At 39.5% G+C, this 15960-nt stretch overlaps 1 protein-coding gene across 1 annotated transcript in view; it reads left to right on the forward strand.

The window, feature by feature from the left end:
• Positions 1–15960, forward strand: part of TMC1 (transmembrane channel like 1) — a 360874-nt gene that overhangs the window by 333769 nt on the left and 11145 nt on the right. The window contains exons 24-25 of the mRNA XM_044391257.3: positions 7397–7464; positions 12475–12714. Coding sequence (XP_044247192.1) covers positions 7397–7464; positions 12475–12714 — 308 coding nt within the window. The remainder of the gene's footprint in view (positions 1–7396; positions 7465–12474; positions 12715–15960) is intronic.

Here is a 15960-nt window from a genome sequence, read left to right on the forward strand (position 1 = left end):
AGGCACTTGAGCCAGTCTCGGGAAAGGATCAGGATTTCAAAGATGCATTGGAAGCAAGGATTCTTGGTGGAGGGACCAACGTAAGACAGGGCCCAGAAGGTGCCAAGTATGAGCAGAGTGCAGGCGGAGATGCAGAAATGTCCCCTGGGGCTGTCAGAGAGAAGAGGCTGAGGAGAATGTTTCTCTGATATTCTCTTGGACATTCTAATTGAAAATATGAGTCCAGAAAGTACCTGTCACTAAGTAAAGGAGAACCTGAGATGGGCAGAGAAGATACTTTTGAGATGCCTTTCAGAAATCAAAGAGAGAACTGTGTCTGTTTCTTCCACCAAAAAAAAAATAATAATTTTTTTCTGAGTTCCCAAAATACTACCAGTTCCTTATAAAACATCCAGAAAATCCAGTGTAAGTTAAATATGAAAATAAAAATCACAAATGATCTCACCATTTATGGCATTACTTATTTGGATTATTGGAATCGTATAGTATTAATGTTTATTTATATGTAAATAAACAAGTATGATGGATTTTTATATAATACTCTAGATTTTTATAAATATATAATAAAATTTTAATTAAAAAGTATATATTTAATGACCAGCCACCTGTTTTTCTCACCTGTGACCATTTCCCTATGTTAACTGTTCTTTTTTTTTTTTAGTAATTTATTTTATTTTTTTAAAGATTTTATTTATTTATTTGAGAGAAAGAGCAAGAGCAGGGGGAGGGGCAGAGGGAGAGAGAGAAGCAGACTCCTGCCGAATAGGGAGCCTGATGTGGGGCTCGATCCCAGGACCCTGGAATCATGACCTGAATGAGCTGAAGGCAGACACTTCACTGACTGAACCACCCAAGCACCCCATTAAATGTTCTTTTATGACAGTTTTAAATGACCGTGTGATATTCTACAAATGAACAAACTATAATTAATTCAATTTTTATTGGCTGTCAGTAAAACTTTATCTGATTTTTAATTATCATAATAAATATTGTGGTTACATTTATTTATATCCATGTAGTTAAATATCTTCACACATAAGTCATAGTGATATGCACAGATTATTTCCTTACGAGAAATTTCTCTAAGTTGAATTGCTCATTCCTAGAGAACATACCTTTTTAAAAAATCCATTCATTTTCCTTACAACAGCTTTTGTAAAAACTAAACTCTGTAGACTCTAGCATCAGAGTCAGCAACCCATGGAATATTAATGTTGGGTGGAATTTTGACCTAATCAATCATGCATCCTTTATTTCACATCTGAAAAATTGAGGGCTCGTGAATTGAAGTGAGTTGCCTCAGTTTGTGTAGCTAGGGAATAAACAAGGGCCATGAAGTGTCCTTCTGGACACAGCCATTATGTTAAATATGCTGAATTATATGCGGTTGTATCGGAATACATTACATTAGAAGTGACCCTGTAGATTTTTCCAGCTGTAAATTTATGGCTAAAGTACTATCACAACAAACCTATAAAGATGGACTGAGGTGGGGAAATCACTGGCTAGGAACAGGCTGTTAGACCATGGAATGTAAGTTAATCTCTCCTTAGGCTTCTCCAAGCATCGCAGACAGTTCTCAGTGCTTCTGAAGTGTTCACTGACTCATCGGGAATGGAATGGTTTCTCCCAGGAGGGATTTTAACCACCCAGATTCGGCATAACTGCTCTAAAGCCTCTTGTAAACTTTGGGTTTCCTGCAGTAGCTCAACACAGAATGCCTTCACTTTCAGCGTAATTTGTGGTTGACACTATCTTTGCCATTTATCAATAAAATAGGTAACAGATATCTAAGAAGAAATAAAATTGAATACATAGCATGGGACTAGCGTATATTCAACCAAATTAAAACCTTAGCATCTTGGGGTGCCTGGGTGGCGCAGTCGTTAAGCGTCTGCCTTCGGCTCAGGGCGTGATCCCGGCGTTATGGGATCGAGCCCCACATCAGGCTTCTCCGCTTGGAGCCTGCTTCTTCCTCTCCCACTCCCCCTGCTTGTGTTCCCTCTCTCGCTGGCTGTCTCTATCTCTGTCAACTAAATAAATAAAATCTTTAAAAAAAAAAAAACCTTAGCGTCTTGTTTAAAGTTACATTTTTAAGGGGGTCTTTTTAAAATTTATATAAATGGGAAATGTAAGAGATTTCCCTGTGATCTCTTGAAGGGGCTCAAGATTATCCATAAATAAGAGGCAAATGACTGACAGACCATAAGAGTAGATTTTTATTATATTATATTATATTTTTACATAGTGTTTATTATATGTCAGAACTTCTACAAAATACTTAATATATATTATTCCATGTATTCATAGCAGCAACGCTATGAGGTAGGTACTATTTTTTCCTGCTTTACAGTAAACTGAGGCTTAGAGGATGTTTGATAATTTGTTCAAAAACATGTAGGTGGTCACTGGTGAAGGTAGGACTCAAATCATGTCTAATCGACTTCAAAGCCATCAACCAGATTTCTGTCATGTTGAATTTTCACGGTAATGCTTAACCCTAGAAATTTCAAGGACCCTGTCAAATCATGACTAATTCATGAGCCAGTCTATGGCGTTTGTAACTCAAAGCACTGCCAAGATTAGACAGGTCACTTGCAATAGAATGGAGTTACAGGAGGGGCTGTGATAGAGAATTAGAAATAAACGGATGTTCTCCAGCTGGGAATGAGATATTATTTAGCAGTCCAGGAAGATGCTATGCTAAAGGGTCAGTAAGAAGTCTTAAGTAGCCCATGAAGGGTTGACAACCTGGGGAAAGGGACAGCACAGTCTGGATTTGAAGTTTCACTTGAATATTGGTCAGAATCTGTCTGCAGGCAACAAGGGGTAAAGTGCAAAGCCCTAGTCGCTGAGTCATCCTAGTGGATGAGGCTAGGATTTGTCCTAGATCAGTGGTTCTCAAATATGAGAGTAGACCAGAATCCCCTGAAGGCATGTGAAAACAGCCTTTCTGATTCCATGGGAGCTGGGGCAGGTACCAGAAAATTTACTTTTCTAAGAAGTTCCTAGGTGATTCTGCGCCTTCTCGTTTGGGGACTGCGCTTGAGAACCATTGACCCAGAGTCATTTCAGGTGTGGGGAATGAGATTTGTATGTCAGACAGGATGTTGCAGTGACAGAATTCTCCCTGAGACATTTCAAGATATCCATAGGTTAATGATCTTTCCCAAATAACGAAACTTGCAGAGAGCGGATGGGTTTTCCTGGGCATTTCAGTCCAACGACAACCTTCTGACTTCCCTGTGGGTAGATGACTGACTCTTACCCACCACAAACAAAGGTCCAGAAATAAAAAAGATAATTTTCAATGCCTTGACTATTAGTAAGTTATTATAGACCTCAGCCTATATCCAAATGGGATCTTCTTTTGCTGGTGCCTAAAAAGCTTATTAGGAATGAGCGACCCTGAGTGACTTTGCTATCTGCATCCCATTTGAATCATCTCATTTCTCAGTTTTCAAGAAAACCTATTTTTTCACAAGCCTCATTAACCTTTAAGCCTTTTTTATGTTTTAGAGGCAATTAAGCAAATGTATTGCAAAATGATTTACACTTGTATTAGCAAAGTATTGCTTTTAAAACTTTAAAATACAGTATAATCTCATATGTTTTTACTAAATCCATCTCTAAAAGAATGAGCATTGAATTTTAGTGTGTGTGTGTGTGTGTGTGTGTGTGTGTGTGTGTATTTGCCTTCCTACTTCTGTTTGATTTTTAGAGGGAGATTTTCTGAGATTAAGTTATACTGTATTCAATTGCATTTCTGAAGTGTTTACAGAAAAGCAATTCTTTAATAACTGGGTCTAGTTTTTCAACCAATTACAGATTTTAGATTAGAAAGGATTTTAGAAATGATCTAGTTCAGAAGTTGGCAGACTTTCTTTGTAAAGGGCTGGATAGTAAGCTGTTTCACTTCTGCAGGTATGATATGATATAATAAGAAATATATATTTTGGTCTCCATTTCCAGCTCCTGACCAGAGCTCCTAAGCCTTTTTATTACTCCTTAAGCAATACAGGTGCTAGAATCATCTTTTGTTCTAATATTTGGTCTTTGGCCCTGGTTCCTGATACAGAGCCCCTACATTCCTTGGGTTTTCCTGGGTGATAGGAACATTGCTCATTCTAATGAAGCAATGCTTGGTGGCTCCTGGATAGTTTCAGGATGGGGGATGGTCTCCAGAAAGGGCAAGCCATGATTAGAAGCTTGAGACTTTCAGCCCCATTTCCCCATCCTCCAGGGAGGGGAGAGGGGCTGGAGACTGAGTTAGTAATTGATCATGCTTCCTGATGAAGTCTCCATAAGCCTCCCTGACCTATGGGGTTTGGAGAGCTACCAGGTCGCTGAACGTGTTGAGGTGCTGGGAGGGTGGTGTGCTGGGAAAGGACATCTGTCCATCTCTTCCATCTGTCCATTTCTGTCTTGGAATTTTTTTCTTGTTAATAAATCAGTAGCCTAGTAAATCAACTTTTTTCTGGGGTTCTGTGAACTATTCTAGCAAATTATTAAACCTGTAGAGGGAATCGTAGGATTTTTTGATGTATAGCCAGTCACTCAGCATAGGTTACACCCCAAACTTGTGATTGGTGTCTGAAGTGGGTCAGTCTTGAGGGACTGAGTCCTGGATAGTCAGTATCAGAACTGAGTTAAATGGTAGGGCATCCAGCTTAGGTCCACAGAGAACTGGGGCATTGTTTGATATGGGAGGAAAACCCACACATCTGTGTCGGAAGTACTGTGAGTAAAGTATAGAGAACAAGGGGTTTTGCGTTCAGCAGACCAAAAGGTCTCTGTGTGAACCATTAAACTTTACTGTTTTAGTGCCAAACAGCCACAGAGAATATATAAACAAATGATTGCAGCTATATTCTAGTAAATCTTTATTTACAAAAACAGGTGGTGGTCCAGATTTGACTCATGGGCCATAGTGTGACAACCACTGACCTAGTTCATTTCCTCAGTTGATCTGTGAGGAAACTGAGGCCTGACAAGATAAGCCACGGGCCCAGCTCACCCAACCAGGACATGGCAAGGCAAAGTCTAATACTCAGGTGTGAATTCCAGACAAGTGTCTGGACCACAAACCCATTTGATACACTAGGGATGCCCTATACCCATTTTCTGCATCAGATGCATTTGTGCATTGAAAATTATATTCCTGGGACGCCTGAGTGGCTCAGTCAGCTGCGCATCTGCCTTCAGCTCAGGTCATGATCCCAGGATCCTGGGATTGAGTCCCTTGTCAGGCTCCCTGGGCTCCCTCTGCATGATGCTTCCCCTTCTTGACAAATTAATAAATGAAATCTTTAAAAAAAATTATATTCTTTAGGCTGCCCCTACTGCAAACACAGTATGAGAACAAGGGTTCCCAGTGTGTCTTTGGTGTTTTTCTAGTCACCTAGTTATAAAAATATCTCAAATGGCTTTTAAGAAGCTTGTATGTTTGTGACAGTAAAGAAAATATACTTTTAAAAGGTTGATTTTTTAAAAAATTTTACATAGGTTGGTGGGTTAAATGATGGCACCATTCTAAAGAGGCCAAAGATGAAGGTTTGATTCTTGATCTGACACAGAGAAGAGCTGTTCCAAGGCCACAGATGGCACAGGCCACCCGACTGATCATTTGTCATATGTGTTCTGTGAGCTCACAAGGCTTCAGGGGAAGAGAAGAGGTGGTCCAGAGCAAAGCCCTCCCGTGGCAGGAGAAAGACCCCAAGTTAACATTTCTAGAGATGAGAAGCAGTTTATTTTTCTCCACAAGGCACACATTGCTTTCCCATTGTTGATTTTAGAACAAAAACTGCCAGCCATACCTCTTCTCATCTTGTGAACATTAGGCTTCTAGATAATCAGAAAACCAGCAAAACACGATGTATATCATCTAGGTCATCTTTGTCCTGCTTAATACAACAGGCCTACTAAGTATTCTTTCATCAAGTATCATCTCATCATTTTACCTTGTTATTTAACTATTCTTGCTGCATACAAGGCACATGACCCATATCCTTCCCAAAAGTACTGCTGCCTTTTGGGAAAGTGATGACTTCAAGAATCCAAAAGCTGTGAAGGTTTTGTCTCTGGTTTTCCAAACGAGAGAACTGTTCCATCTTCTTACACTTTTTTTTTTTTTTTTTTTGTGGGGGCTGGTTCTTGGGTTTGAGAACAGCAACAGTCTCAGGTCATCTCATTGTGTGTGTGTAGCTGTGTTGGGAGGGAGTTATTACAAGGATCCATATGGTCTGAAGCCCCACCTGCAGATGCCAGGATCTGGGACAGGATTAGGGACCTGCCACCCTTTTGGTCTCTCTTTCGTGGTCTTGATGCTCTCCGTCCACATTTTTTTGCTTTTCTCCTTTTCTCTTGTGAACGTACCAGTTAGTTTCCTGACTGATTGTTCTCTATCTCAACTTAAACAGGAGCCAGTTCCATTGTGGTTGCTAAGTAGCGTTACTCCCATTGACAGAAGCTTTCCTTCAAGGCTGCCTGGTGTGTCACCAGGAAGCCTTTGGACAGACCACCCTGGGACAGACGCCCACTTCAGTTCCTACTGGTGGCCCCTCTGCCCAAACAAACAGCCTAAGCAGGATGGTATTATCTAGGGACAAATGCTGGCTATTATGTTGAATAACTTCTCAAACTTGTACTGTATTTCTCTATACTTATTTTATCATAAAAGAAATTCACATTTTCTTGAAAAATATTTTAAAATATGCAAGCGTAAGGAAGAAAACCAAAGTCATAATCCATCACCTACCTAATAACACCTATTAATTTTGTTGGTCATTTTCAAGTCTTTTCCTTATGCATAATTTCACATCCCTTTGATAAAAATAATGACTGTCTAATTTTATATATTTGTTGTTTAACATTAAGTCCCAGTTTTCTCTGTGTATGCAAATATTCTTCAGTGATTGTAATTAGGTGTGATATATATTATAGCATAGATATAGTATATTTACTTAACCAATATTGGACATTTAGGTGGTTTCATCTATGTTAAAATTTGTCAGCATGTAAGATCAATTTGTTAAAGCAAATTCCTAGAGGTAGACTCACAGGGTTAAAGAGAATGAGATTTTTTTAAGCTTTTAATCTAGATGGTCAAACGGTTTTCTAAAACATTGCTCCAATTTTCACTTTCCCCAGCCATGTAAGGAGAGTCCGCTGGTCCACACTTTCACAACATTGAATGACTTCTTTAGAAAATGAGAATTGCTATGTTAGAAAGGGAGCTTTATTATTTTATTTATCGCTAATTATTTATTATATCGATTACTCTGCTGCGAGGAAGCAGTTGAGAGCCTAGCCATACCTATGCAGAATGATGAAACATGTGGCTTTCAATTTTCACCAGCTGATATGCTAATCCAGTGAATATCTGTGTCCTCTGCAGCCCTCATACACTGAATTCGACATCAGCGGCAATGTCCTCGCTCTGATCTTCAACCAAGGCATGATCTGGTAGGTCAGCTGTTGGACAGTGTATCACTTATAGAAAAGCCTCAAAGATCATTATTGCATAAAGCACCGTAGCCTGGTGTCAGAGAAGTCCACAGTCTGGGTCTAACTCAACAATTGCTTTTGCAAAGTGGCTTGCTAGGAAAAGCTAATATATATATAATATATATGCTATATAATATATAGTATATTATATATTATAGCATATATGGTAGTATATATAGTATATATACTATATATTATATATGTATATGTATGTCTTGGAATATATAGAATATATAGTATATTTTACATATTATATACACTATATAATATAGTGTATGTGTGTGTATATATATATATATATTATATATTTTTTCGTATCTTAACTCTTGGTCCTCAAAGGCATCTGCCTGTTTTGCAGAGCATTGCTTTATCAAATACTAGAAATCTATTTCTGCTTTGTAGATTATTTGAAGGCTTTTTATACTTTTATATCCTCTGACGCCAGGGTCTAACAGTGAAACATTAATGATCTTACAACCGCATGTTAAGTGTGAAACAAATTAATGTAAGGCCCCTCTGAGGAACTGATTTTATTTTGTCATTATTGGGTCTATTTAGAATACAACTTGTTGCTACTTTTAAAAATACTATCTAACCAAATCCAGTAGTTCATAGCGATGAAACATATGTTTTAGGAAGGTCAAGCTAAAAATACGATCTTTATTTTGTAACTTGCCTCACAGGCCATTTGCACATCAGAATGATGTCTTTTGATGTACAAAGGACTGTCTTATCTTTTATTAAATGAAAGCATTCTCACTGTCAACCTTGACAGGTTAAGACGAGCGGATACAGTAGAACTGTTTTGGAGTTTAAAAATTGAATCACAGCATGTGATTCATCTGGGGACCATGTGGTCTTGGAAATCTGTCACTCTTAACTAAGAACACCCAAACCACAAGCAGTTCTAACTGAGCTTCTTTAGCCTACCGACACACGTTTAATATCACACTGTGCCGCTGACCACACTGTTGCCCTATGTACAAGGACCAGTAACTTGGTTCAAGTTTTGCACAAGCTTCATATATTACTTAAATCCTTCAACCATAGCTGGATTGAATTATTAAACCGTTGCAAGACTGGACCTCTTTGCAAATGTTAAAATTATCTTGCTTCAGTAATATAAAGACCATAGCCAAGGGCCCCACTGTCCTGCCATGGGGCCTGTCAAATTCCTGTGCCTCCCTAGGTCAATACATACGAAGGGAAGGCTATAAAAAGATGATCTTCTCCATTATCTGGTATGTTTAAAAATTCAATTCTTGTCCTCTTGCTTTCTAAATTTTGCAAGTTATGGCTCATGTGTCCAGAGAGGCATTGAAGAGTGAAATGCATCTTTCATTCGCCAAGCAGGGAGGAAAGTCAGGGTGGCCCAACCTAGGACCACTGGCAGAGAGAGTAAAGGGAGCAGCTTCTGTGAGTTCTGGATCTTTCCTTTTCCTGAGGGTATTCTGTGGTCACAACAGAAAATGGCTAACACGGCACCTGGAGCAATGAGAAACCATCACCTTGTATCAGTTTTAAAACTCCCTGGCCTTTACACAGAGTGCCACGAATCCCTTAGGCCTGGTGGGTGCCATTTGTGCAGACATCTGCTGCGTATCTGTTTCTTGTTCTTCCCTAGCTAAGACAACAGATTGTCCTAGAAATTCATTTCCATGATGGGAAAAGCTGTTGTAATGGCTGTCCTGATAGGTTTCACTTATAATTTTGCAGCTCTTTGGTCCACTATTGTTCACGTTGACATTCTTAAATATCTTCAGACCTTCCCCCGTTCTCTCATGGGCAGACCCGTTATCGAAATCTTTCCACGATCACTGCACTATCCCTTTCTATGTATTCATCCTTTAGATACTGGTCACGTCTTGCTTCTTGTTAGTCTGAAGAAGTCATTAGAAAGCGATGGTGTTGTTTTGAATGTATAGAGATAATCACACACTTACTGGAGTTTCAGAAGCAAAAGAACTATTATTCACCTTTGGGGCAACAGATTTTTTTCTAACTCCCAGGAAGCTAGTGAAGGATGGGGATGCAGTGTGGTAGGCGAGGTGTGGGGAGTGTATATTCTAAGCGCAGTAGGCTCCCCTGCACCAGAGGACTCACACCTGGTCAGCTACTATTTTTTGAGGCATGAGGAATCCATACTTGAGTTTGGCCCTACGGAAACACAAGAGTATGGGAAGTTTGCACTCAATTCCTTTGGTTTGTGACTGGAGACATTCAATTATTGCTTTAGGTGTTTCTAATTAGTGGAGGTTATTTACACTGATGCTGTTAAAGTGAAACTTCATAGGTAAAATCCATTTTGTCACAAAATTGGCTGAAATGACCTGTAAACCTTTATATGACACATTTAATTTAAAAATGGACAGCATAGGTTTTTGCAGTATCATATCTCTCTCCTAGCAGGGTATAGAGACAGCAGAGAACAGGGTGAGAGAGAAGATGGGTTTGGACATTGCTCCAACACTGTCTCTTTGTATACCCGTTCGCTAGTGTTGTCACCGTCTGCTACCTCATTTTCTTGGTTGATCAAATGTGAATAATTTACCTGACATGTACCATGTCACTGGAGTAATAAGGAGAGCTCAATAAAAGAAGCTTTCATTTGCTTTGATCTTCTTGGAAGAAAAGCACTTTATAAGGCTAAAGTATTACAATGATCTTTAACTGACAGATGATGGGCTCAAGTCTGGGGAAGGGGCTTAGTGAGCCGAGCTGATTAGCGAGTCACGAGCAAAGACAGGATGAGCATTGGGTGCAGATATCAGTGTGCCAGGATCTGTTTTTCTAGGTTATGGTTCTTAAGCCATTTGTTCAATATTTATTTTGAAAATCTGAAATTTATTTATAGATGCACGTCCATACGTGAATACATATATATGTATACAGACGAATGATGCCGGTGTACATAGAGGTACAAATATATGTGGCTTTAGGCAAATCTAGGTCTTAAATGATGTATAGAATTGTGTCTGAGGATAAACTAGCTTGTGCAACACTTCAAAAGATCCCCCAAATCTTAGTGGCTTCCAAAGGGAAACCTTTACTTCTTGTTTTCTCTACATGCCCAGTGTGGGTTGGTAGAGGGCTCTGCTCCTGCAAGTTACTCTCACCATGGAGTCCTAGACTGGCAAAATAGGGTCCATCTGGAACATCACTGGTCAGGGTAGCAGAGGGATGAGAACAGAATCCACACAGGGCTTTTAATGTCTCTCTCCAGTAGTGAGATATTTCATTTTAATTACCATTTCATTGGCCAAAACAAATCACATGGCCAAGCCTGACGTTTGGAAGGGAGCAAGTATAATGATTCACAAGCATCTGACATTACTAATATTAGCATTTGAGAATATAGTGTAGTGCTATGTAATTCTGGCCCCTAACCTGGGCCTGTCACTTACTTGATCACATTCTTGAGGCTCTGGGATCTCTCTTGCTATCCTGTAACAAAGACACCCTGTGTTGTTCCAAAGTCTATCTTCCTACTTTTTTTTTTTAGTTCATAAAATTTTAGAGCAGTGTTGGGTTCGCAGAAAAACTGAGCGGAGAGCACAGAGTGTTCCCATATATCCCCGTCCCCGACACGCACAGCCTCCCCTTCTGCCGGCTTCCCATGCCGCGGTGGTGCATGTGCTACAGTCGATGAACCTACATGGTTCGATCGTCACCCGAAGTTCATACCACTTAAAAAAAAATCATTTAACTTCAGGGTCTCTGGTCCATTCGGTATGTAAAATATCATTCAGATCTGTTGTGTGAAATCCTACCAACAAGACGATCTAAATTTTGGCAAGGTTCCACTTTTAAATGGAATCGTTTAATGCTGGTTTGCATAATTTCAGTTACAGAAATAACAGAAACTAATTTCTTCATCTAACTCATCCCTGCCCCCAGCCCCCATATTATACCAAATTTGCGTTGGATTCGTTAAAGCAGCTACTCCACATATCCAGGAAATATAAAATGCTGACCTTCACTAGAAGTGCTGAGGGCTTTATTACAGCTGGGACAGTTTAAAAGATAGGACTGTGCTCATACTTCTAAAATAAGTGCACATGTATCCTCTTTTTGGTTTTGGACCAATACATTACTATTAATATGGTTTTATGATGCCAATGGATTTTCTCATCAAAGAAAATTGAAATTTATTTTGTTGAAATAACCAACTAAGCCAGCAAGTAAAAGTGACCTCACCTGAGTGCTTCCTGTTTAAAAGTGGCATTTAAAGATAGTTTTTAAAAATCAGATGTACAAAGCAGTGAATTTCCAGGACAAGCTGAAGGAAGAAAGGAAACAGATTACATTAAATTAAATGAATGTGTTGCATTTTCATCTCAAACACATAAAGCTTTCTATAGACTATTAAGGAAACACTATGATTGAGCATAAATACTTCAACTCTAAAACACCGTAACAGCTACATAGCTAATAGAGCATAGCATCAGAAAAAGATAAACTTATTTTAATTTTTTCTCTTCCATTAAGCAAAAATTAATTAGCCATGAGAAAAGTAATTAATCCAGACGTGCAGTTTATTTGAATAGAATGAGTGCTTTAAGGGGCATTTATTAAAAAGTTAAATTTCTAGCTTTATTAATCCAGGATTTGAGTATTAGGGGAAATCAAGTTAATCTGAGAAGTAGGAGAGAGAAGTTAATACATGTGATACATTGTTTTCTCTGGTGTAGTTTAAATTTATTAATGAGAGCAGATGTAGTCCGTGAACAGCATAGTTGCTGTGAGAGAATCACGTGGGCAATTCCTGGATGATGGAGGAGATGGTAAACTGTGACAGAAGATGGAAACTGACCCGTCAAGTTTATTTATAAAGAAGGGTTTGTGGGTCGAAAGCGGCACTACATTTTCTGCCTTTAGCAAATAGACGTGATGCGAAATGAACAGGTGCTGTGTGCCTTTGTTATGAAGAGAAGACTGGAATTGAGCAGAGCTATGTTTTCCTTCCAGGATGGGCTCCTTCTTCGCTCCCAGCCTCCCAGGCATCAATATTCTCCGACTCCACACATCCATGTACTTCCAGTGCTGGGCCGTGATGTGTTGCAACGTCCCCGAGGCCAGGGTCTTCAAAGCTTCCAGATCGAACAACTTCTACCTGGGCATGCTGCTGCTTATCCTCTTCCTGTCCACCATGCCCGTCCTGTACATGATTGTATCCCTCCCGCCATCTTTCGACTGTGGCCCCTTCAGGTTTTTGCCTTTGAAATCTCTCCTGGGTGTCATTTTCTTCCAGGCGTGGAGCTAGGAAGAGCCACTCCTATGCGTTTTGTGGGGTTTTTTTCCTCCCCAAACAATCCATTTTGGTCTGTAGAAATGTGATTCTTTGGGCATTCAGCCTCACTAAGTAACATGGAGATTCTTAGGGAAGTTCCACTGATTTTCTTATTTGGGAATCAAAAACGGGAAAATGATTTGAGTACACCTGGGCTGTACCTGGGTGAAATACAGACAATAAATCTGAGCCATAAGGGAGTAGCAAAGAGCAAGGGTTGATTTTGCTAGTGGGGGTGTGAAAGTTTTCCTGATGCTAGGCCACCACGTCCAAAAATCAGAAGTTATCGCTATGTCGTGCCCAATAGAAAATAATTAATTAAAAGTAGATTATTCCACAAGCTATGTAGGACATGGGATCATTATTAGGTAATTATGAATATAAAGTGGGTCATATATTTTATAATCCACAATGCTACGTGCTAGTAAAACAATTGAGGATGATGTTCAGCATGTTTAGTCTTCCAAAATAACAAGGATAAATTGCTCAAGTCAGTAATAAAGAGTCAAGAAGTCTCTCTGATCCAAGCTGAAATGTACTTTTCTCCAGTTCTCTATGACCAAGTTCTGTCTGTGACACTTATCAAGAAAGCAAAGTCCCCGGGATCTGGGGAATTGAGATTTCATTCCCTAAATAGGGCCTTAGAAATTAATCTACCATGGGACACCCGGGTGGCCCAGTTGGTTAAGTGCCTGACTCTCGAATTCAGCTCAGGTTGTGATCTCAGGGCCCTGCCGGTGCGTGGGGCTCCGCACTGGGTGTGGAGCCTGCTTAAGATTCTTTCTCTCCCTCTCCCTCTGCCCTCCTCTCTCCCTCTCTCTCTCTAAAAAAAAAAAAAAAAAAAAAAAAAATCTACCACAAGTCCCTCCCAAGAATCTCTGCCTGTTGAGTCATTGGTCAGCATGCATTTGAGTTATTTCTCCTTTCCAAGTGAAAGAAATGTAAATGTGGCAAGCCACGTGAATGACAAGCATGAGCCAATAATGGCCACATGTAATTTCCTCGTCATGTTGTCACATGCAAGTTATTAAATTAAAGTCAAAAGTTTCATTGCTCACAGACAAGTATAAAAGACGCATTTTCACTCTAATAATAGTCTGAGTTGTTATTGCTTTACTGGAAAGGAAAGGAAAATGTTAAGCCAGCTGATAGGGCAGAAACTACTAGAGTTCTGTCACACTCAGGAAGCTGTTGTTGAGAAATCCTGATCACCCCCCCCCCCAACAACCCGTGGGCTGAAATAAATAATGCAGATAGTGACATCTGGAGACTAAATATGAAATTGCAGTCTTAAGGAAGAGCTTGGTCTTGATAAATCTCTAATGAATCTGTGGGTACGAAGTTCACTAGATAAGCCATTCAAAGACTTTAGCTGATTGCAAATTACCCACACAAGTGAATACCCAGGTTGAATTTTAGATGTGCTTTTAACTTTCTTTTTTTTTTTTAATATTTTATTTATCCATTTGACAAAGAGAGAGACGGCCAACAAGAGAGGGAACACAAGCAGGGGGAGTGGGAGAGGAAGAAGCAGGCTCCCAGCATAGGAGCCTGATGTGGGGCTTGATTCCAGAGTGCCGGGATCACGCCCTGAGCTGAAGGCAGACGCTTAACAACTGAGCCATCGAGGCACCCCTGCTTTTAACTTTCTAATTGCAAGTCAGTCTTTTTCAGAAAAATGTATCGAAGGAAGGGAAACCCCACAATGTCCCCATGGAGCTGGCTGGTGGTTACACATGTGCTTTCCTAGGAAAAATATCATTGAGTCAGACAAGTACCACGACCACACAATTTTAGCCTTTTGAGCCTAACTCTTCTGCCTCTCTTTGTATCACACACAGTTACTATGAATTTAATGGAAAAAAATTAGTCTGTATCTAAGGCACAGCATCTGATTTTGACCTAACTGGGAAACAGGCAAAATTACTGCATATGTATCACTATTTGGAGATCAAGAAAATTTACATATTTTCAGTAGCATGTCAGGAAAGGGGTATCTCTATCTTATTTAAATAGTTCATTTCTCATGTCACTTTCCTCATTTTGGAGCAAAAAAAAAAAAAATGTAAGCTTCGTTTATTTGTTTGGACTTAAAGTTTAAAAGGGTTGCTCTGCCCTAGAAACGAGGCCCTCTTAGAGACCGTGAGTTTGGGATGGTTTGCTCAGCCTGTCTAGTCTGACCCTACGTGGCAGCTGGGTGGGCAGCAAACATGCATTTGAGGTAGGTTAACAGATGGCCCCAGAAGGGGCACAGAGATGGCTAATCACTCCAGGTACGGGTGTGTTTTCAGGTAAGGTGGCTTCCATATCTTACAAGGCCTATTTTTTAAAGCAATTTGATAAGGTATTCGAGCTTGTCCTGGTTTCATAAGACCTGGCTAGGGAGGGTGAATTTTCCAGAAAATTATTCTGATAGGCTAGTAAGTGGATTTACCTTAAGCCAGTTCAGCAATTTAAAAACTCTTTATTTGGTGTCCAGATGAAGAAAATTCTCCAATTGCTCCACCACATTGGCTGACGTGATGTTTCTCCTCCAACCCCTCGCTAATAATTCTGAACAATTTATAATTCTCTAGGTTCTCACATACTCTCTCTGTTAGCATCATGGCAATTATATTTTTATGTATTTTCATCTTACTGCAAAGGTATTATGTGTTTATCCTAGAAAACCTGGGAATTACAGAAACATTTCTCCATGAAAATAAACACTACTCATAATCCCAAAGATCTGAAATAACAACTCTCAAGATTTCAGCATTTTGCATTCTGGCTTTCTTTTTATGCAGCTTTTTAAAATAACTGAGATCATACGAGAAGTGCAGATTTATGTTATATCGTGACACTTTTATATTTATATTCATTTTTGTTTTACATTGTGGTGCTATTACATTATTTATTTGCTATTATACTTTATGTGTTTTTTTTTTAATAGTGTAGCTTGGGGATAGAAAATTTTCATCTCTATGAGTCTAAACACAGTAGAGTGTTGGCCAGTAATTGGAAGTAATGAGTGAATAATGACTGTTTATGCACTAAGCATTAGAGGAGATGTTGGAATCAACTGGACACTGATTCCGGTCCTGGGAAGCTCTCAGTCCACTGGCAAGACAGGTCTGCTCATAGACTATTCTAACCCAGGGTGGATGAAACTATGCCCACAGGAG

Source organism: Ursus arctos, unplaced genomic scaffold (assembly GCF_023065955.2).
Source record: "Ursus arctos isolate Adak ecotype North America unplaced genomic scaffold, UrsArc2.0 scaffold_33, whole genome shotgun sequence".
In the NCBI taxonomy this organism is placed as follows: Eukaryota; Metazoa; Chordata; class Mammalia; order Carnivora; family Ursidae; genus Ursus; species Ursus arctos.